The sequence below is a fragment of the Rattus rattus genome, chromosome 9, assembly GCF_011064425.1.
Source record: "Rattus rattus isolate New Zealand chromosome 9, Rrattus_CSIRO_v1, whole genome shotgun sequence".
Lineage (NCBI taxonomy): Eukaryota > Metazoa > Chordata > Mammalia > Rodentia > Muridae > Rattus > Rattus rattus.
In genome coordinates this window covers 67,622,023-67,645,533 of record NC_046162.1, presented here as the reverse complement: position 1 = coordinate 67,645,533, position 23,511 = coordinate 67,622,023, and the positions used below count along the sequence as shown (strand labels likewise).

General features: G+C 54.3%; 2 protein-coding genes across 2 annotated transcripts; one reads left to right on the top strand and one right to left on the bottom strand.

The window, feature by feature from the left end:
- Positions 1–1,232: 1,232 nt before the first annotated feature.
- Positions 1,233–5,991, top strand: Ubald2 (UBA like domain containing 2). Its single transcript, XM_032913280.1, has 3 exons — positions 1,233–1,587; positions 1,719–1,781; positions 4,909–5,991. Exons 1-3 carry the CDS (start codon positions 1,468–1,470, stop codon positions 5,215–5,217), a joined length of 492 nt encoding a protein of 163 aa, XP_032769171.1. The 5' UTR covers positions 1,233–1,467; the 3' UTR covers positions 5,218–5,991.
- Positions 5,992–8,053: 2,062 nt separating this feature from the next.
- Qrich2 (glutamine rich 2) lies at positions 8,054–20,863 on the bottom strand. Its single transcript, XM_032914017.1, has 13 exons — positions 20,819–20,863; positions 14,948–15,202; positions 13,929–14,051; positions 13,762–13,836; positions 13,145–13,309; positions 12,877–12,998; positions 12,372–12,437; positions 12,035–12,136; positions 11,298–11,498; positions 10,892–11,027; positions 10,167–10,254; positions 9,359–9,550; positions 8,054–8,265 (listed from the first exon to the last, which is right to left on the bottom strand). The coding sequence occupies exons 1-13, from the start codon at positions 20,861–20,863 to the stop codon at positions 8,081–8,083; spliced, it is 1,755 nt and encodes a 584-aa protein (XP_032769908.1). The 3' UTR covers positions 8,054–8,080.
- Positions 20,864–23,511: the final 2,648 nt, after the last annotated feature.

Sequence of the window (23,511 nt, the reverse complement as noted above, 5' to 3'; positions counted from 1 at the left end):
CTCGCTCTGTAATCAGTTCTGATGAAAAACAGTATATGACTTCCAGAGAGAGAAGCCTTCAGAGTAAATCCCCAATCCAGTCCTCCTGATCAGGGTGGGAAACAGTTCCAGGACTGTTCACGGTACAGAAATCCTTGGATGTTTGAGGCTCTTACCGACAGTGTGTAGTGCTTTCCTACCAGACAAGTTCATCACTTTGTGTACCTTAAGTCCTCTTTAGATCATTTCAATACCCAGTACAAAGTAAATCTCATGTGAATAGATGTATCAGTGTACTGCTGATCAGGGCATAGTGACAAAGAAACGTCTTCGTGCTGAAACCAGATACTTTTTTTTTTTTAAGCACAAGGATTTTAAACCCCCAGGGCTGGATTATGCAAAACATGTTCTGGCCACCCCACCCCACCCCCGCCTCCCTCGAGTGTGTGTGTGTGTGTGTGTGTGTGTGTGTGTGTGTGTGTGTGTGTGTGTGTGTGTCTTTTTGGAGTTTCTCTATGTAGCCCTAGCTATCCTGGAACTAATTCACTATGTAGTCAAGGCTGGCCTAGAACTCAGAGCTATCCGAATGCCTCTACCTCCCACTCACTGAGCGTTACTCCGCCCCGGTTCTTTTGTTGTTGTTGTTGTTGTTGTTTGTTTTGTTTTGGTTTGTTATTGTTTGTTTTGGTTTGATTTTTGTATTTCCTTTTTTGGTGTTAAGAAATGAACCCAAGATCTGACTCTGTGCTGTGCTTCAAAAGTTTTCTTTTTTTAAAGTGAGATTTGTTTAGAAGCTATTTAAAATTTAAATACTCTTGAGAGTCGAGTAGCTGCGAAGGTTCTGTGTGTTTTCTATTTTGATCGTTCTGTTTCTCGAGATGACCACATCTTTCAGAGGAAATGAGTCAAAGGCACTCCGTCTTGCTTTTCCAGCTGAGCATGTTCAGTTTCAATGAAGTAATGAATGAACTTGGCCAGCACCACCCCCACGCCTACAACAGCAAACACTGGCGATCTCCACCAATCAGAGCTCACTCAGGGTTTTCGAGTTGAGTTCAAACAGGCCTACGGTAGGCCAATCAGCGCGTCAGGCCCCGCCCCCCGACGTCCGTCCCAGCCAACCACCAACCAGGAACAGCCAAAACACGGAGGCTGGCCAATCCCGGGGCACCCCCGCGGCGCCGGCTCCGCCAATGGGCGCGGCCAGGCGAGAAGAGAAACAGAGCGGCCGGGCCCGCCGCAGGATTCGAATCGAACGTCCGTGTGGGAGCCGGCGCCTGGCCGGTCTGCGCGTGGGCCAATCAGCGGCGTCGGCTCGCGGCCCCGGAACGTTGGGCCCGGCGGCCCCGCCCCGCGCTGTTGTTTGCGGCGTCGGCGCGGCCGCGCGAGCCGAACCACAACATTCGCCGGGCGGCGGCGGCGGCGGCGGGCGGCGGCGGCGGCGGCGGGAGGGCTGGGAACGCGAGCCTGGGGCGGCCGCCCAGCGCCATGTCGGTGAACACGGACGAGCTGCGGCACCAGGTCATGATCAACCAGTTCGTGCTGGCCGCGGGCTGCGCGGCCGACCAGGCGCAGCAGCTGCTGCAAGCGGCCCACTGGCAGTTCGAGGTGTGCACCGGGCCGGGGCCGGGAGCGCGCGCGGGAGCCGGGGGGCGCGTTGGGGATCGCGGGGGGCTGCGGCGGGGAGGCCGGGGCGACCAGGCCTCGCTCACGCCGCTGCGTCCCGTGTTTGTCCGCAGACCGCCCTAAGCACGTTCTTTCAAGAAAGCAACATTCCCAACAGCCACCACCACCCGCAGATGGTAAGTGTCCCCCCCAGTGCGGCGGAGCGGGCGCTCGGTGCGGCAGGGTCGCTGTCAGCCTCGCCGGTGACAGCCATGTTGCCGGGGAGCGGCGCGCCGCGAATGTAAACAAAGAGCCAAAATGTCTTCCAGGAAAGAGCGCTCCCAGGCCGGCGCTGGCTCGCCCAACTTTGGGACCCGCCTCCAGGCTCCTGGATCGGGGCCTGAGGCCCTGCGCCGGGCGCTGTGCCCTGGGCGTATGGGTCCTGGTGTTGGGGAGGTGGGGGTGGAAGGAAGGAAAGACGACTCCCAGCAGGATGTTGGGATTCTGATAGCAGAGGATGGGGATGGGGCTCGAGGATAACCAGACCACCTTAGGGGACCCCAGGGGAGGGGATTGAGGTAGGGATTTGTGTCTTAAATGCAAAACACACACACACACACACACACACACACACACACACACACACACACGACGGAGCTAGGGATTGTGTGTGTTGATGTAACACAGCCGTACACTCAGCCATACACACACAGCAGCCGCACAGCCACCCAGTGCTGCAGGAAACAGGGAAGGGATAGATCCACCCGGGCTCCGGAAGTCCAGCTCTACCCACAAAGGTAAGGCTGGCCCTTCCGAAGCCTCAAGGGAACATAACCTTTATGGAGGGTATACAGATTTTATATACCTGAGATAAGGCCAAGAATTTCTTTTAATCTCAGTATGTTAGACAAACAGTCCAGGAATCAGTTCCTCAAGCCTGGATTTGTCGTTTTCCAGCTTGGCTTCAGGCTAGGCCTTTGCCCTCTGGCCAGTGGGTACCCTGCCTTCCTGGGGCCAGGAACATCCTTCCTCCACTCCAACTCCTAGTTAGCTATTAGCTCCAAGCATGTAGGAGGACCTGGGCCCAGGAGAGCGGTGGTAAAACATTCCCTAGGCTATCTGCTGTTGGACATTTTTGGACTTGGGTGTTCTTGTCCCTGGCTCGCCCCAAGGGACAGACTACACATCGGTCTTCTTCTGTGTCTTGTTCTTAGCACTGTTTTTCTTTTCTTTTTTTTTTCTTCTGATCAAATGGAGGGAGAAAAGGAGGGGAGTCTGCCTTAATTTAAACGAGCTCGCAGCATTTGGAGTAAGATGGGGACATGAATGGTGCTGGCTGTAGGCCCTGGCCACTGCGGCCAAGCTCTTGGGAGATTCAGGAGGGATTCGTCATCCCCAAGACCCCTCCCCTGCATCCAGCCATTCAGATTGCTAGCTTCCTGGACCTGGGAGGTATTCTGCCTCAGTCCCTGTTTAATTTCTTCCTGCCCACGAGACCACTCAGAAGAGCGCAGCTGTGCTGAAGGGCCTGGAACAAGGAAGCCAGCAGGCCCCAGCTTGAACTGGAGTCCCCTCCCTCCCCACCTTTCCAAATCTGTGTGTGTCTGTCTGTCTATGTGGGTGCCTATGAGGAGTGTGTGTGTGTGCTGTGTGTGTTTGTGTTTTCCTTGGAAGCTTCCCTTGGGCAGACAGCTGGTTTTGTAACTCAGACATTATAATCAGTGCATGTATGAGGGACTTGTGCTGATCCTTTGCCAGCACGATAGGGAACACCAGTCCCATTCTGGGAGTCAGTCCTGGTTTTGAGACAAAAGTAATTAGAAGACTTAAGTAAACATTGGAACCCAGCACTTGGGAGGTTGAGGCAGCAGGATCGCTGTGAACTCCAGGTCAGCCTGGGGTATCTAGCCACATCCTGTCTCAGATAAATACTTTGTTTGAAGACAAGTCAGCACAAAGTGGTCATAACTGGTGGATGGTTGTCCTGTAGACCCGAAGGTCTATCACGGAGATAAGGGTCCTCCGTGTTGTGTTGGGGGAGGGGCATGAATGGCAGTTGTAGGGCGAGGGAAGCTGGAGGACTTCGCCCATGACAGGACACAGGATTACTTGAGATTATAGGTGGGGCCTCAGAAAATGTCGTTCAAGGCCGCTTTCACCAAAGCAGAGAGGCAGGGAGACCTGCCTGTGCTCACCCAGGCAGGTGGGCACAGGCCCCTCTAACCCTCTAGGCTTTTCCTGGAGAAGAGACCTGGCCTCTGGCTTGGTTGACTAGGGAAGTCAGTCACGATGCTCTGATGCAACTGGCCTCCACCCGCAACCCCCCATTCATTGTTTCCTGCTGCCGAGAAGTCATGGGGGTGGGCAGGGAATCGTGAGGGGAGGAGGGAAGTGTCTGGGTGGGGCCAGACCTGCCTGAGGCCAAAGGCCTTCCCTTCAGGGCCTTGGAGCAGACAATGGTCAGAGTTCCCTAAGAGCCGGGGTGGCACAGCCTCAGTGAGCAGGGTGAGGGGGTCTGGCTTTGCTCTAACTAGTGATAAGGCTTTAGCATCCTGTCCTGTGTCTCAGCGCCCTACCCCCAGTGCCCTGTGCCTTGGGGAGGAGCCAGTACTGCTAAAATTAGGAGAAGTTGAAAGGACTTCCTGGCCTCCTGAGGGAGAAGAGGCTTTGAGGTCAGAACTAGCTCGTTTAGGTCCTGGGCTCTGACCCACCTGTTCCTAGGAGTGTACTGCTGGCATCTGGGAGGGAGGCCTCCATACACCTGGAATAGCCCAGAGTCGTAACTGTAGTTTGCACTGCTTTGGGGACCAGTCTCCTTGTTTGTATTACAGAAAGAGTAATCGAGCTAACCAGATCTGTACCTCAGAAGTAGTGAGTGGGAAGTGCCGGGGTCCGAGACCCACTGTCTGAACTCTGGAATGAATGGAAGCTCTAAGAGCAGCTTTTTGCCCTGCTGGTGCAGGGAGGAGACCCCCTCGCTGTCCCCCTGGCCTGCTCCCTGGTGCTTAACTCTCTGGGGACATCTGAGGGTAGATTGTGGAGGAAGCCAGCTGGCTCCCCCAAGCCAGGCAAGTAGCTGGGCAGCAGTGTCCCGGGCTGCCCCTTGTCCTTTCACAGTGACACCCTAGCTTGTTGGAGTTAACCATTGCCATCTCACGCCCCTCGCTGGGTGTCATCCTAAGCCCTGGCAGCTTGGGTTTGCTCGCCCTTCTCTGGTTCTGGGGAAGATGAGTGTTTCAATCCTATTGAAGTTACCTGTGGGCTAGAGGCACCAGAGTCCTGCCCTGTGGCCTCACCGGTGATACCTCTCTTCTCTCTCTGCAGATGTGTACTCCCAGCAACACCCCTGCCACACCACCCAACTTCCCTGATGCGCTGGCCATGTTCTCCAAGCTTCGAACCTCTGAGGGCCTGCAGAGCAGCAGCAGCCCCATGACAGCTGTAGCCTGCTCCCCCCCTGCCAACTTCAGCCCCTTCTGGGCCGCATCCCCACCCAACCACCAGGTGCCCTGGATCCCGCCCTCTTCCCCCTACACCTTCCATCTCCACTGCCCACAGCCCACGTGGCCCCCTGGAGCATCACAGGGGGGCGCCCCTCAGAAAGCCATGGCAGCTATGGATGGCCAGAGATGAGACTGGACCCCGCTGGGCTGGAGCAGGGGGCAGTCCAGGGTTGTGGGGACACGGAAGAGGGCAGGGAGGGGGGAAACGCAAGCGGGCGGGGGGTTCTTCAAGATCGCACTGGAAGATTTTATAAGAGAATTTTTGTGGGTGGGGGGACAGCAAACATCCTGAGCCACTTGGGTTCTTCAGGAGTTTCTCTCCAGGAAAGTTTTTTTCCCTCTTTTTAATATATAACTATAATATATATGAATATAAATTTAGCTAATGTTTGTGAGAGAGTGGGGCCTATACACATGTTCCAGTCAGAGGGCAAGGCTCACCTCTGCCCAGTTGTGGGGAACAAAGGGTGCTCGTAGATGGAGTGAGCATGCAGCTGGATGGCCATGCTGCTCTGGGAAGGAGAAGGCACACCAGCCATTGAGAAGCTCCACCCCCAAGGGAGGTGGTCCCAGAAGGGTCCTCAGAATCATGGACTTTTTACCCCATTACTGGTAGACAATTTTCATCTCTGCTGGTGGTGGCCTCTTGTTGACTCTGAAACTTGTCACCCAATCACCAGCAAGGTGTGCAGAGCTGAAGACTTGGCTGCCCTCTGATGAATGGATATTTGATTGTCCCATCCCTTGCTGTTCCAGCTATTCTGCGGGCCCCCAGTCTGTGTGTGTGTCCAGGGCCAGAGGGCCACCACTAAGGAGAAACTGCCTTGGATTGAGTTCCCAAATTAAAATCAATGCACCAGGGTGCAATTTTAATTTAAAGACTTAAAAGACTTTTCTAACTTCCCTGGTTTGTGGTGCTTTTTGTTTGCTTTGGTGGGAAAGGTCATTGGGGTCCCTGGCTGGGGGCAGAGCACGATCATGGGGCTGTGGCATTCCTTGCCCCTCATGTTAGGTGATGCAGGCAGGGGCAGGTCCTGACCTAGTCCTGTACCTTAACTTAGCCTGGAAGCCACTAAGACTGGATTCCTGGAGGGGGCCCTCAGTGACGGTGGCAGTTTTTGAGCCAGGACCTCTTAGCCTCCAGCAGGCTGTTAGATGGGCGTTAGCAGTGAGTTACTCCTGGAGCTCTTCCTGACACTGGTGGATCTAAACCCTGCCAGCCCCTCAACTCTGAGGAGCCAAAGTGAAATGAAACTTACAGGCCCCAGCCAGGAGGCCAACACATGGGTACACACACACACACACACACACCCCTGCCTTGGGTGGAGCAGAGCAATGGGCCTAGCCACCCTCTGTTGCTGGTGACACATGGCTGGACTTGGGAGCTGGGGTTTGTCCTTTCAGTTTTGTTTCCTAGTTCCAGCCCCTGGGCCTCCTTGCAGACTTGCCCCTGCCCACCTGTGCTTTCCCAGGCTGGAAGGGGAAGTCCCTGCAGGTGTGTGGGCGGCCAGGCAGGGTCCATTCAGAGGTACCAGCTTGTGGGGAAAGGGTGGGGCAGCTGCCCAGGTATGGGATGGCAGAGGCTGACCCATCTAACAGGACCACGGAATGTGTGTCCTGTCCCTGTGACTGTGAGGCAGGTCCTGGTCAAGGAGAGTTTGTTGTGAGACCAACTTCTAGACCAGGGAGACTGAGCTGACCTGACATTTCACTGCCAGGGAGGGACCAGTGTGGGAGACACCAGCTGAGGGGCGGGTCAGATCCTGACTCTGCCCTTAGATTCAGAGGAAGGCTCAGTAGTCAAGGGATACCTACAGGGGGCCACAGCCAGGCCTCTGCTCCCATCCAGTCACAAGTGTGAACGCCTAAGACAGAAAAGGAAGAGGAAGATACTAATCTAGGGGCAGCCTCCACCCCAGGGCACCCTGGGCTAAGCCCATCGCCTCAGTGAGAAACCTGTTTCTTGGCTGTTTCCTGCCACACTTTCCTGTGTGATTTTTGTCGCCCCCTTTCTCACACCTCAAGGTGAACATCTTGCCCCAGATGCTTTCTCTGAGAGGGAGTCATGGAAACTGGTGTTGGGGGTGCCCCATCTCCCCCTCTGCACACCTCAGTCTGAGGTGGGAATACAAACACGCTTTATTTTGAGACAAGTTATTGCCAGGTAGCCCAGGCTGGCCTTGCATAGTGTGATGCAGGGTTTCCTTGACCCCAAGTCGGGTCAGGCTCTCTTGTGGACCCCTAAGATCTGTCTGGAGGCCCTAGCTTAAGATGGAGCTGGGTAGCAGTAGTCCTGGGGACTCAGCTGCCCAGACCCTGAACCCAAAGAATCCTGGATAGCAAGTGACCGCAGGTAGAGTGAGCACACTGGGCTGAGTCACCATTGGGGACACCATGGAATGAGAGCCCTACCCTTGCTAACCTAGCCAAGACAGCCATGCACCAAGCCCCTCCACCGGGGGTGGCTTTGAAGCTGCCATTTGTAGCAGCTGATCCAAGGGGACTGCAGGACATGGCAGAACCTTCTGGCAGTGTGTGGTTCTGCCTGGAAGCCCTGTGCCAAGCGAGAGCTACCTACCCCAACCCTGTGACCAGAGAGTAGGGGGCAGCGGCCCTTTGCCTCCAAGTAGAACTGGTATACAGACACCATGGATCCCAGCCTACCCAGAATGCCCCAGACCAGAAGACAGCACTGTCCGATAACCACTGACTTGACCAGGCCCACCCTGTTCCTAGGCTCCCAGAACCAGGCCTGAAGTCTTCCTCAGCTATTCTCTCTGCCCGGAATGCAACATCTCACCCTCCCTGAGCACCTGCTTCCTCCCAACAGCTCCAACCATAAATCAGAACTGCTGTCCTTCAGATGGGGAGGCCTAGAAGCCCAGAGCGGCTCGGCCAACAGCAGGTACCTACCCTCCTGGTCTTCAGGCCGGGCCTCAGAGAGATCCCTTGGCACCCAACTCCTTCTTAAGAACGTTTATTTCTGTCTCTGTTCAGTGAGCAGTGGTGGACCGTGGTCCCCGGGTGGGCTCCTCCATCCCCTCCCCAGGAGGTACATCTATCTGCAGGTTCATCCCGGGTTGGCTACCCGGCAGACTTCCCATGTCTGTGGGGATATTCGACTGCAGGAGACGCCCCTCAGAGGAGACTGGTCTGTCTTTCTTTTGCCCTGAAGGAACTGCAAGACAGGAGGGGCTCAGCTTGCTCTGTCTGGTCCCCCATACCTACCACTTCCTGTTAGTTGTTCCTGGGGCTAATGTTGATCTGTACCTGTCAGTGTAGGTGTAGTGTAGGCTGTTGCACAGACAAAACTACCTAAATAGCCCGGCAAGAAGCCCTTCATGTACCTCGATTGCATGGCACCACGGTACCGTGCACACTACCTTGTGCCCCCGGATCTCACAAACGCAGGGTAGGAATGGAAAATACGTTACAGAGCTTGGAGGTCTAACAGGCAAAGCTCGAGGAGGTGATGTATGAATGTGTTGTGAGCCTTAGGTCTCCTACAAGCATTTGCAAAACACTGTGTGGGACTGTCATGGAGCAGCCTGCCTCTGCGGAGAGCTTCATGCAAACAAGTCCATGACCGATGAGGAGAGAGACTGGCTTGGTCACCTGGCAGTGTGGGTCCTAGCCTCACATTCTAGCAAGGACCGTAGGTCTCATGCAAACCCAGAGTCCTCAAGCCACTTGGACTTTTAGCTGATCTCGCTTCTCAGGGGAGACCAGGAACGCTAGGGGCTCTCAAGGCCTAGAGACAGAGAGGGATACCTACAGGCTAGGGACAGGGGGTGATGGTGGTGGTAATGGTGGTGGCAGTGTCGATGGTGGTTGTGGTGGCGGTGGCTGTGGTGGTGGTAATGGTGGTGGTGATGGTAGCGATGGTGGCCGTGGCGGTGGTAGTGATGGTGGTGGAGGTAGTGATGGTGGTGGTGGTGTGGGGGAAGGGGTTGCTCATATCCTGGCCTTGTAGCCTGGCTCTTAAAAGTGTTTGTGTTTGAGCAGGGAAGACCTTGGGCCTGGAGCCAGAGAGCTGGGTACATGCATCTCTGTCCCCATGACCTCTTGAGTAGGACAGCAACAGCGGTCACCTCACAGACCCGGCACACGCCAAACGTTCAGGACCTGGGTTTTCTCCATTCTCCCTCCCGTTCCATCCATGAGCTCCCTGGCCCTCACTGTCTCTCGCCTGGGCAGGGGGAAGGCTGGAGTGCTATCAGGAAGGAAGGACGGCTCGGGGACAGCGTCCAGGCTGCCTGGAAGAAACCTACCTGCATTGCTGTCAGCTAACATCTGTGCACTCTGAGGCCGAGAGGGCGGCATGCCGAGGTTGCCCATGTTTGGCTGCCTGTGCACGTGGGGCCGGGCATGCTGGAGCTGCTGCAGCTGCTGCATCTGGTGCATCTGCTGGAGCTGCTGCAGCTGCTGGAGCTTAGCCTTGTTGTGTTTCGCCATTCCTGGGGCTGAAAGGGCAGGAGGAGGGTGAGCACCAGCGAGAGCTGTGGGAGGACCCATGAGGCGAGGAGCCAGCCGAGGTGGGGCCCTCCACACACTGAGTTTGTGGCTCTGCCCCTTAGAAATACCACATTCATCTACACGTCTACCTGCCCGTCAAGTCTGCCCACCCACTCAGATGCACTGAGGACCTGTACGCGTCAGCCTTGCACAGGGAAAGAGAAAATAAGGAAGGCACGAGGCAGGATGGGAAGTGATCCGCCATCCACTTCTGGTGTGAACTGGAACGGGGCCCTCAGGAGCCTGGTCGATTACCGCTTGGTGTTGGTACCAGATGACCACCCGTTGCTGTGTCTTGAGAAGTCCGTCAAGGCTTGGCTGTATTGTTACAGGGAACTGAGGTAGGGGCAGGAAAGCTTCCACCATGGAAGTGTGAGCATTGAAGGCCAGCAAGAAAGAACAGGCCACTACCGGGTGACTGGCCACAGAGCAGCCACCTGTCTTCAGGAGAAAGTACTTGGGACCCAATGATCCCAGACATGCCCATACCAGGAGATAGACAACTGTCCTTTGTCACCCAAGGAAGAACCCCGAAGGAACTCAAGGCTGTCTGTCTGGACTCACCGTCTTTCCCTAGGATGCCCGGCAGCCGTGTGTCCATCCGTCCCTTATAGATGTGTCCATCAAGGCCCAGGATATCGACCTCATCGTGCTAGAGGGGGACATGCCTGTCCATTATCATTGTAACTTCCTGGGTATGTGTCCTCGGGGCGGGCCGGAGTGCAGACACTGTCAGCAAGCAGTGCTCAGAGCCGCCCTGCCAGCCCCTGCCTCCCCACAAGCCTCCCCAAGGCCACATGCCTGTAATCCTGGCTTTTGAGGGAATGGCAGCGGGCTTCCCACTGACTTCAAGGCCAGTCTGGGAGATAAAGCCAGCACCAGTCCAGCCAGAAAATAGCAAGACTCACTCTCAAAAAAAGAAAGGGCCCCCTGTGCAGGGTCTGCTCTGAGTACAAGATGGGAGGAGGTACCGTGGGGTTCTGCGGCCTGTGGTGGAAGGTGGTGGTGTGGTGCCTGGGTGGAAGGACGGCATTCTACCCAGCTGAGAGCCAGACCTGTATATCCTAGCTACTTTGGAAGGCTGAGGCTGAAGGATCATGAGTTCAAGGCCTGCCTGAGCAACTCTGGGGAGGTAGCTCGGCAGTAAAGAGGTTGCCTAGCAACCCCTAGACAGCAAGGGAGGGAGGAGAGAAAGAGAGACCTCGGGGCAGAGGGCCAACTGATGGGACTTTAGGTGGTTTTCCAGAGGGGGCAGAGCAGGGCTATCCTTTCCGTGACTGTGGTCAGACCTTCATAGCTATCTGGATCTCCTCCAGTGGAGACAGGTGCTGCGGGCGGTTTCTCCGGTAGGGGTAGGTGAGGGTGTGGCTGCCCCCACAGCGACGGGGTACAGTCGAGTAGGTGTAATCTGTTGTATCTGCTCCCCTGGAAGGTAGACAGACACACGGGAGTCATTTTGAGCCACCCAGGGGTGTCCCCTGGGACAGGCAGGTAAGTAAGCCTGAGGCCACACACAACACACGTGTGCCACGTGTGTGCGCACATACTCACAGTACACTCTCACCCTCGCTACCCGGACCCCGACCCCAGCTGCTCCGTCTCCTCCATCCCCATCCCCGAAATGGACCCTGAGCCAGCAGAGGCCAAACTCGGTTGTCACCGGGGCCGGCATGTCCCTGGACTCTGCCCTCCTACCGTTTGTAGCACGGGTGGCTGAGGCACTGGGCATGTAGCAGCTCTCGGATCATCTGACTGCTGGCCTTCACGGACCCGCCAAAGTGGATCTGCACCTTCTCGATGTCCATCAGCATCTTGGAGTGCATGCTACGCAGGCGCCCCACGCTCTTCTCCATCTGCGACAGGTCACCCCGAGGGAAGCTGCTGCCCAGCTTCAGGCTGTGAGAGCCAGGCGGAAGAAAGGAGGTCAGCCTGGGACCACGCGGAGCTCCGCAAGCTCTTTTCTCCGGGACCCTGCGTGACTCACACTTGCTTTGGGCTCCAGGCCCCTAGTGTACAGGAGGCGGTGTGAACTGTTAGAGGCCCATCGCCCTTGCCCGAGGCAGCCCAGCACCTCTAAAAGACTCTCGAGGGACCAGACTTGCTGAGGAAAGTTTTCCCTAGCTTAAAAACCCCCTTCCCCAACCAAAGAGATGCTTAAAATGTAACAAAAACAAAACAAAACAAAACAAAACCCAAACACAAAACAAACAAAAAGACCAATGAAATACAAAGCAGAAAAGGAAGTCCGTTTAGTGTTCTCCATCCTGATCCTGGTCAGAGACGCTCTGGATTACTTCCAGTGTGCACTCTGGAGCCATCTTGGTTCCCCCCCCCCGCCCCCCTTCCCTCCCCTGCCCAGGATCCCATTCTGGAGCCATCTTGGTCCCCCTCCGTCCCTCCCCAGCCCTGCCCAGGATCCCACAGTCCCATACTTTCTGCTCTGTTGTCGGATCTGCTCTAGTTCAAACACAGTGTAAGGCCGGACGGAGCGGTGCCCCGGCATGCTCGGAATTATGGGGGTCATGGAGAGGACTCTGGGCAGGGACAGAGAGAAAGGGGAGAGGTGTGTGTGAGAGAGAAATCCCACCACTCAGCACCAGCAGCCACCCTCTGCCATGTTCTACAGGACGGCCCTCACTATTCAGTACAGGCCCCATAGGAAGTCTCGGGGACCAGGGACGAAACCGACCCAGGACAAGAGGCAGGATGGGTAGGTTCGGGGTGCCTTCTCCCTGCCACCAGACGCTTGGTTGAGGTGTGGCTACTCACTGTCCAGTCACAGTTGTCTCCAAGGGACGGTCACACGACAAGCAGTGGAAATGAGCCAAGAGCTGCCTGTCAGGAATGGGACACAGCCAGTGAGATCCAGAGACCTTGGCCTCCCTGCAGGACCAGTGGCAGATCCTGTCCTACTTCCTGGGAATTCACCTGGTCCTAACCATCCCTTGCAGGCACACATTCTGGGCCAGCTGGACATATCCTGTATGTGCCTCTGGTTCCGCCTGGTGGACATATGTGGGATTTCCCTAGCCAGGTTCCCCAGGGACGTCTTGGGGGTCTCTCTGCCCCTGAGAGAAACCCAGTGTACCACAATCCAACCCCAAGAGTCTCACACCTCCTTTCTTCCTTTCCCCACCATTGTTTGAAGGATCCCTAGCCAAGTTATTCAACTCTAAAATGGTGCCCCTTCACCTGATTGACAGTTCTGGGCAGAATAAGCCATTCACTGCTCATCTGGGGCGCCCAGCGTTCCCTGCTGCCTTCTTGGCCTCACCTCCGCATGGCAGCTGCCTCGTCAGCCTGGTAGAGTGGGGAGCGCTCTTTGAGCTGCTGCCGCAGTGATTTCCAGCGGTCCTCCAGCGTCTGCTTCAACGGGTCCAACTCCAGGCGGTCCAGCTGGGGGATGGGCACCAGGTGAGCTTGAGGCAGCAGGTAGATGGGGTGTGGTGGGGTGGTTGGAGGAATCTATCCTTGAAGAGAACGGCGGTGCCCCGATGGCAGGAGAGCCACCCAACCCCCCCTGCATCTTCTCCCGCCCTCACCTTGCTGTCCATCTCTGCCAGGAGCTTGTCCAGAAGTTTCTGCCAGTCTTGTTCCTGACCACTCATCTTGGCCACCAGTTCCTGCATCATGTGGTTCAACTGCTCTGTGGTGGCATCAAACTGGATCCTGCTCACTTTGGACGCCAGAGCGCTCTTGTCGGCTTTCTGCGTGAGAGACCAGCATGGGGTGGGAATGTTCCTCCAGCCGTCCTCTTCGTCTGTGTCTCCAGCTGACTTCGAATCCCCTGCCTTCCCCACCTCAACACCTCCACCCCCACCCCAACACACACACGCACACACACGTACATACACACATGTGCACACACACGCACATACTCACACATGCACACACACATACACACACGCACACGCACATACTCACATGTGCACACACATACACACATGTGCACACACACGCACATACATATGCACACAGCACGTGCACACACACACGCACATACACACATGTGCACACACACGCACATACTCACACATGCACATGCACACACGCGCTCGCGCGCGCACACACACACACACACGCGCACACACACACACACACACACACACACACGCACGCACATATATGCACGCTGGCTGGGGAGGAGCCAGAGGCTCACCACGTCAATCTCCATCTCCAGGTGATCTCTGTTAGCCTTTTCCTTCTCCAGCCTTTCTATCCCCTGATACAGCACCTGGAGGCCCACAGGACAGAGAAAGTGAGAGGTGGGCATTGCCGGGTGGCAGGGGTGGGGTGGGGTGGGGTGGGCGCCCTGCGGCTGCTCACTTCGATGTCCTTCTGCTTCTGCCGATGGTCCTCGATGAGGTTGCTTGTGGTAATGTTGAGCTTCTCGCAGTCGCCCTGGACCTGCAGGATGGCACTCTGCACGTGGCCTAGCAGCTCCTCATCCTACAGTAGTCACAGGGGGAGCTTTTGGAGGCTGCTGGGGCAGCCCGAGAGCAGTCCCATAGTCGGCTGCCTTCAGAACTTACGATGTAGTCCCCACACTCAGGAGGCTGAGATCGGAAGTTCTAGGGAAAGTCTGGGCTACCACGAGAGACTGTAATAAGTAAGACAAAGCCAGGGTGGTGGCTGCACAGGTAAAGGGTACTTGGTGTTAAGCTTGGTGACCTGACCTCAACCCTCCCAGGACCTACTTCCTGGAAAGAAAGAACCGACCCCTGAAAGCTGTCTTCTGGCTTCTGCAAGTGCTCCGTGCAACATGCATGGGCACATACGCACACATGCACACACGCAAATGAACACATGAATATTAAAATCAGAACCATCCATCGCCCGACACATACGCTCACTTCAAACCCATTCTGGCTTGTTTCAGAGGCATCCAAGACAGTCGTGCCCCTCCTCTGGATGTAGCCACTAATCTCCCCACATGTTGGTTGCTGGACTGGCATCAGTGGCCTTTGGAGTCATCAGAGAGGTAGGTGACTGAGGCTCACATGTCCTATGCTGTCCCATGATCCTCGAGAGGTGAGGTATAGGCAACAATCTGAACCAAATCCAAATTCTTGCATCCAAGAGCAAGATCTGTTGGTGACCCCCCCAAGCCCGGCAGCAAGCCTTTCCTCCAGGGGACGTCTACAAAGTGTTGCAAACACCAGTAACCAAGGACACTGTGTCCTGCATCTGTGCCTGCGTCTCTGCATCACGTAATAGGCCCTGTGCCACCCTTGGGCAGCCAGTGCTGTCGCAGCCAGTGCTGTCCCACCCACTAAGCCCACCCTTGCCATCCACCCCTATCTCTACATCCAGCCACCTTGTGAGGGGGCCGGGCAGAGACTTACCTGGCCCTGCAACTTGGCCTTCTTGGATGGCCTGGAGGCCGCTAGGCCGGTGACCATGTCCTGCAGCTGTTCGTAGCGTTGTACGAGCAGGCTGACTTGGTGGCTCACATCCAGACTGCAGGCTGGACAGGTGGCCTCAGGGTCGATCTGGCCGGGCACTAGGGCGCCCAGAGACTTGTGTGGGGTTATGCTCAGGGACAGCAGTGCGGAAGAGGAGCTCAGCATGCTCTCAATGATGGTTCTCAGCTTGTCCAACTGGATGCAGGACAGACATGAAGGGTGGGGCAGGGAGGTGGGTCAGTTATGTCTAACCAACGGTGAGGCTCATTCTGCCAGTCCCCTGCTGTGACACAGGCAGTCGCTGCCTCCTCAGAGCATCCCAGAGGGTGCCACGCACAGTACACAGTTGATCTCTACCCAGCACATAGTACTTTTGCTACCAGTAGGCAGCGTTAGTGACAAAGCCCCTGAAGGAGGGAGGGAGGGAAGGGATGGAGGGAAGGAGGTTTTCTCCAGCCGGTCCACTGGGCCAGTGCACACAGCTTCTGTAGCTAAGTCCTAGAGGGTCCTCGCCCAGGGCTCTGATGATGAAAGGCTCTTGCAGCATAGGGGTGTGTGTGAGCAGTAAGGCTTGCACATCTGTCTCGCCCAGGATGTAAACTCTAACAATGAACAGACATGAGGGGCGCAAACAAAGCTCCAGAGATATCCCTGGGTCTGGAGGGGCGAGTGCCTTCCAGGGAGAGCCGCTCAGCCTGGCCCTCCTGTTTCCCTCTTCCCTGAATGGGCTTACTCCGTTACCACCAATGAGTGTAGGTCCTGGGTGGCCGGCTGCATTCAAGAACAACCAACCAGGACCTAGGGATGCTGGCCAGCTTCACAAAGGGTCATGACCATGTCCCACCATCCCCTTCCCAGTGGTCAGTGCAGCCAGATAGTCTTTCTAGAGCGCAGGGAACGTGTTTGAGGTTGCGTGAGAGACACACAAGTCACTAGAGGACAGAAATAGAAGAGAGGAGTGTGCAGCCAGGAGGGGCGAGGAGGAAAGGCACTCGGGAACAAAGTTAGGCCCAAGTAGTCAGTCAGAGGGAGCGGCCTGCCTCAGACTACCCTGAACTGGAAGCTTTCTCTCCAGTCACAGCCGCACACCTCAACACGTTTCCCTTGTGCTCTGAGCTGGCATAGTTACCAGCTTGCTAAGGAAGGGTCCTGAGCTAAGGCCCAGGCAGCGGATGGCCGCTGGGGTTGAAAAGAAGTCATGCCACTCTCTGAGTTAAAACAACCCTCACGGGGTTGGGGATTTAGCTCAGTGGTAGAGCGCTTGCCTAGCAAGCGCAAGGCCCTGGGTTCGGTCCCCAGCTCTGAAAAAAAGAAAAGAAAAAACAAAAACAAAAAACAAAAACAACGCTCAGGAAAGCTGGGGGTCTCAGTAGAACCTTCAAGAGTAAAAAACGGGTCTCCAGGAAAATCAGGACCAAGGAGGACATTTCAGAAAGAACAGCTTCAGAATGCATACATATGTTGAAAGAAAGGCAGAAAGCCAAGGAGCCAGGAGTCAGAATGGGCAGGTAGGGCAGAAGGTGTGACGTGCTGGAAAGGATACAAGGGTACCCAGAGCCAGGTATGGGAGCCTGGGTTCCATCCCAGCATTGCAGAAAGAAAAAACAAACAAGCAAACAAACAAAAGATGGGCGAAAAAGATGGCGGTAGGGCATGGGGTTTCTTTAAAAGTTCAATATGGTCCTGGGAGGCCCCCGAAGGCTGCCAAGATCACATGTGCACTTTGGGCTGACAACTGAACCAGTGGGTGACCTTTGAACCGCCTCCTGCCTGTAGAGGAATTTTAATCCAGCAACATGGCTGCTCCAACAAGGGATCACGTCCAAAGCCAGAATACAGACACGCCCTTCGGAGTATACACATTTAATCCCTAATGAGAAGGTAAGGTTAGTTTGCAGAAGGTAGCACCCATGTTTGAAAGCAATGTCTAAATGAGGGGCAGACAAAGTGACGAATCAGAGAAAGATTTGACAGAATAACTCAGAGATAGAATACGCCCAACTCACATGAAAACAGCACAGGAAAAGGAGGCTACTGAAGATGAGAGAGAGACAGAGAGAGAGAGAGAGAGAGAGAGAGAGAGAGAGAGAGAGAGAGGAGAGAGAGAGACGGGATCTGATGCTAAGGTCTTGTTTCCCAGTTAGTTCTTGATCTATCAATAAAGATATCAGGAGCCAATTGCTGGGCAGAAAGAAAGAGGCAGGACTTACTTCTGGGTCCCCGAGGGGAGGTGAGGAGACACAGAGGAGGAAAGGGGTTTTTCTACTATGTTTCAGACGGACAAAAGGTGACCAGCCATGTGAGATCTCGAGCAGAGTGGCCATAGGCCACTTCTCCAGGCGGGAAGTTGGGATATTGAGCTAAGAGTATTGAGAAGGGCACACTAGCCAAGGGAAGCTTAGAAGATCCCAACAATTGAGCCAAAAAGGAGGTTAAAATTAAACAACATGAGTGGGGTTGGGGATTTAGCTCAGTGGTAGAGCACTTGCCTAGCAAGCGCAAGGCCCTGGGTTTGGTCCTCAGCTCCGGAAAAAAAAATAAATAAAAACAAACAAAAAAAAAAAAACCATGAGTGTCTGTGTGTTTGTTTTTTACCTGAGAAACTAATATTCTCTGGGTGAAGGCCAGTAGCATGGTCTGTTCCCAGAACTGAAAGCAGGGTAGCAAAAGCTATACACTACAGAGGTAGTGCGTGTGTATGTGGTGGGTGGCGTGTGTGCATGTGGCAGTTTGACTGGGATAGTTTTCCAGAGACAGGCTAGACACAGGTGAGGACACCCAGAGAGTACGGAGCTAGAAGATTAAAACAGATTGCCAAAGTTAGTATGAGGCCAGGCAGAACAATTCAGTCCAAAGCCGAGAGAGGATGGATCATCGAATCAGTCAGCTTGGAAGATTAGATATACAGAGGCTAGAATAGGTCTAGGAATAGTTAGCACAAAGGAAGGAATGCTCTGGGCTCAACCTAAGCTGTGTATTTGCACAGCTTGGGTATGGCTCTTATCTCATTCCTTCGTCTGAGGAGGTAAAACCAACATTTACGCCTGCCCTTACAGGACGGTCAGCTTGGAGTTTGGAAGGAACTTGGGTAATGGGGGAATTGAGAGGGTAGCGAGGCGGTGTAAACACTATCTGTCCTGTAAGGTGCTAGGTTTGATCTCTCCAGCGCCATACGTTTCAGCACACAGAAAGCACATGATGGCCAATAGGCACAGGAAAAGGTCTCAGCATCACTAGTTACTGGAGAGATGCAAATCCAAACCATAGTAACGCTGGAGAAACGGCTGAGCTGTTAAGAACACTGGCTGCACTTATAGGGACTCAGGTTTGGTTCCCAGCATCCACATGATGGTTCCCAGTGACCTTAACTCCAGCCACGAAAAATCTGACACCTCCTTCTGAACTCCTACATTCACATGTGCGCACACCACAACAAACACACACACATACACATAACACAAAGACACACAGCACACAATATACATATAAGACACAAACCACACACATGTACATACATGAACACACATGCACATACACACCACACACATACATATACATACATACATGTATTCACACACAAACACACACACACAACACATACAAAACAAAGTCCACACACATGTACATATACAAACACACACAAATATACACATGCATACACACATATATACACAAACACACATATAAACATAACACACAGGTACACACACAAACACATACACATATATACATAAACAGACACTGCACATACAACACACACACCTGTGTGCATTCTGATAATTAAGGACAAACAGAATAAATCTTAAAAGAGAGAAGTACGTTAAGTGTTGGCGAAGACGTGGAAACCATCACCCCCTGCTGGTGGGGGTTTCATCTGGGAAGTAGCCAGTGAGTTCCTCGAGTTACTACATCACGCAGAACCTCTACTTCAGGATCCATCCAGGAGGAGAGGAGATGCGCTCAAAGACACGTACGCACGAATGTTCACAGCAGCATGAATCCTAGTGGCTAAAAGAGAGGAGCAGCCCCGCTGTCCACCTGACACATGGACATAGAACCTTCCATTGGCCACAGGATGGGTTATTTTTAGTCACAATGAAAATGAATGCCAGAATGGAAAGATGCTCAGTGGCTAAGAGCGCTCACTGCTCCCTGAGGGGAACCTGGGTTCGGCACCTGCGTGACGGCTCACAACCATCTGGGACTCCAGTTCCACGGGCCTGATGCCCTTTTCTGGGACTCTGAGAGGACTCCATGAATGTGGCACACATACATGAGGGCAAAAGACCCAAAACATACAATAAAATAAATGCATGAAATAAAAAACAAAGGGCTGAAGAGCTGGCTCTGCGATTAAGCACATGTACTCCTCTTCCAATCACGTACTGTTTGTCCAGTGGACCTGAGCTCAGTTCCCAGCACCCACATCAGGACACTCCTAACTCCAGTTCCAGGCGGCCTGTGCCTCAGTACTTCCCTGATCAGCACCCCGTCCCCTCACACATGACACACACTCACACATTGCTAAAAATAGTTGTAGAACATGGTTGACACCATAGAGAAGCTACTGAGGGATGGGAAGCGCTCTTGGGGCCTCAGCCTCAGACAAAGAACTACTGGCAACCCAGGAGTACTGAGATCAGAAGAAGAGCGTCTTCTCCAGGGGAACTGTACCAATACAAATGGTCAGACTTGAAAACATACGTACAAAGAACACTCATGGGATGGGCAGGCTGTACTTTTATATTTAGAAACACAAACACATACATGCACACACACACATACATACATGTATATATATACACAGCTACACAGACACAAACATAAACAGATACACACACAACATACATACACATACATACACACAGATACACAGACGCACACAACATACACACATATACACACAAACACATACATACACACATACATATACCCATACACATATATACACATACTTACACACAGATGGACAGACATACACAACATACACATACATATACACCCATACGCGCATGCACATACACATAGACATATACTACATACACACATATACACCCACATGCACACATGCACACATACACACGCGCGTGCACACACACACAGTGGAAGACAAAGAGGTTATGAATTTGATAGAGAATAGGCTAAGGGATATAGGCGAGCTTGAGGGAAAGGAAGGAGGAAATGATGTAAAAAATTTAAATTATTAAAAAACAACAAAATATGATTCAAAGGTGTTTTTGTTTTTAGGACAGGGTTTCTCTGTGTAGCCCTGACTGTCCTGGAACTCACTCTGTAGACCAGGCTGGCCGAGATTTGCCTGCCTCTGCCTCCAGAGTGCTGGAACTAAAAGGTGTGCTTTGTGTACCTGAACTAAAGGAATGGCACAATAGGAAGCGGGTGGTGAAGGAGCCTGTCTGTCTCAGCTCCTGCAGCGGCACCCTTGCCTTTGAACTTGTGACCTCAGACCCAACTGAGCAGCAGCCAACCACTCCTGCTGTACCGTGGGGCTTTGGGTGAGCAGTGCCCTTCGAGGCTCATGCACTGGGACAGCTGGCCCACGCCTCTTGCTTCCTTTGTGGAGGTGGCAGTGTGGATCTGCCAGCCTCCGGCTCAGTCAGCCGTGCTCACCTTGCCTGTTACCAGGCCCTCCTTGCCATGAAGCACTAATCACTTCTGGCCTTGATATTTTATCACGGCAGCAGAAAAGTGACTCCACGGACACCCATGACTGGTCTCCCGGTGAGGGCTGGGCTGCCAACCCTCCGCCCTGACCCTGGGAGGGGCCCTGGACCTTGGCCACAGACTGTTCACCTGATCCTGCAGGTAGAGAGAGGCCTCAGAGACAGAATTCTCCATGGCGGCCTTCCCTCGATCCTGGCTCTCTCTCAGCTCAGCCAGCTCTTTCTCGATGTCAGACACGGTGACTCTGCAATGTTCAAAGAACGGCTGGTCCCACCACTGCCCAGAAACCTTTGCTCTGAGGAACCGAGGCCTTGCTGTGGGACACACAGCACGATGGGCCATCAGGAGCCTCTGTCTAGGGATCCCAAACTTGGGGGGAGGGGTGCTGTGGTGGATCGTAGCCCAAGGAGGGACACTAGTGTTCCTCCCAGTCCTGGTGCTGCCATTTTAGGAATGTTGGGGGGTCTTCTACAAGGTCTTGTAAAGACTAGGACAACCTGGAGGGCCAGTACAATCCGGATGAGAGACAGTGACCACTGCAAGACGTGGGGAGGTGGAAGGCTGCCTTCACTCCCTGGGCCTTAACCATGATAGCAGACAGGACCTGGCTGTGGAGGAGGAATGTCACCTGAGGATGCCCAGCTGCAAGCTCAGATGGCTAGGTTTCACTTCCTTCCCTCCGGTGATGTCAGTGTCCAAAAACCTCTGTATCTTCTCCAGCTGAAAGCACAGAGGGACAGCCAAGTGTCAGACTTCCCGAAGGTGGCCATCTGGACAGCCAGTCATTTTCTATCTCACGGATGAGGCAATGGGTACCCAGCAGCTCTCGCAATGGTCTCCACCACTACAGAGTCCCTAGCAGGGCTCCAGACTGCTAACTTAGAAGGCAGGAGGCTGACCCTCCCATACGCACTTTTGCCTTGTCCTGCCGAACTTCTTTGTTCAAGCTCCTTAGGTTCTTCAACTGCTCCGGAAGGTCCTGGGGTACGGTCTTTTTGACTATGGAATATGGAGGCTCCCATCAGGGAGTAGGATGCCCGCTGGGCTCCTTGACCCGTGTTTTACAGCCCCTCAATGAGGAATGGAGCCCAGAGGTCAAGTCAACAGATCACTTGATCCTGTTTTGCCTGGTGACTGGGCAAGGAGGTAGGAGAAGAGAAGACCGGTAGCTGGGCACACGGTGTTTGATCGCTAGGTAGCTATCCTCTGCTGCGTCTGCCATCTCTACTACTGGGCTGTGACTGGATAAATGGTGAGCTTCCTTCTGCAGTTCTCTCCCCACCCCCACTCCCACCCCGTCATGCTGTGCCCTCAGCCTCCAACACGCTCGCCCCTGCTACGGTGACAAAGCCCCCAAAAGCCTGCTTCATGCCTCTCTCAAGTCTGCCCCAGTCCTGCTGGCTTAGTCTCTCCTGCCCTGTTGTCTATACATCTGCCCCCCAACCTCCGCAAGCTGCGGATGCTGTGTGTGGAGTCAGGTCCGGGTAGGAGTGTGCTCGGCCCCCAAGGGATAGAGGGAGTGTGGCTGCTTTCCCTCCACAGCAAAGGCTACTCACCCAACCTGGCGATCAGGTACTGGATCTTCTCCCAGTCGGTCTGGCCGGCCTGTTCCTCGTCCAGGTCCTTCAGCTGTTCCTTCAGTTCCACGTAAAGGGCAACGATCTCGCCTATCATGCGAAATGTTTCCACCGCCATGGGGAAGCTTGGAGCCAGTTTCTCCAGGGACTCCTGCCGCTCCCGACGGGTATCACTTACTGATGGGGTTTGGAAGTAGCTCCAGGAGTCTTGAGTCCTGGAGTCAGGGGTGACTTGCTCTTGGGGAGTTTGGACAGTTGGCCCGAGTTGTACGGCAGAGGCAGGTTTGCTCCTTAGATCCCAAGTGACCTGGGTGTCCGCCTCGACTCTTCGTGCTTGGTCAGGGTAATGCAGGTCAGCCTGTGACTGAACTTCAACTCCTTTTTGAGGTGGGATCTGAGGGACCACTCCGGGGCGTGTCTCTTGCCTGGCTTTGTCTTCTTTCTGGGGCAGCTCAGGAGCCTGATACATCAGGGGCAATTGTGGCTGAGGCTCCAGTGTTGAGAAGCTAAAGTCTATGCTTGGCGCTAGGAAGTCTGGCTGAGTTGGGATGGGTTGTCTGAAACCACGTGGAGGCATAGCAGGTTGAAATATACCACGAGGAAACATGCCAGGTTGAATAAAACTGGGTAGATACCCACCAGGTGGGGCCAAGCTAGGCATGTACGATTCAGGCTGACCCAAACCCTGAGGGCCTGCACCAGGCTGACCCAAACCCTGAGGGCCTGCACCAGGCTGACCCAAACCCTGAGGGCCTGCACCAGGCTCAACTACCCCAGGCTGTATCATTTCAGAGTCAGTTGTCCTAGGCTGCAACAAACCAGGCTGATCGGCCCCAGGCTGCAGTAAACCACGATTTTCTTCCCCTAGCTGCTGAGAGTCCTGCTGATCCATGCCAGGTTGCACCAAACCATGTTGAACTGCTCCAGGCTGCATCGGGCCATACTGGGTCATCATAGACTGCACCAAGTCACGCTGACCTGTACCAGGCTGCATCTGCGCAGGATGAATGAGGCTACTCTGATCCACGATGGGCTGTACCATCCTAGCCGGAGCTAGACCAGGCTGCACCAGGCCACGCTGATCCATGACGGGCTGCATCAGCCCAGGCTGAACTGCTCTGGACTGCATGAAGTTACGCTGAAGTGCAGAAGGTTCCACAAAATCATACGGGTACATCCTGGGTTGTACCAAGCCAGGTTGGTCCATGCCAGGCTGCACCAAACCACTCTGGTCCACTATAGGCT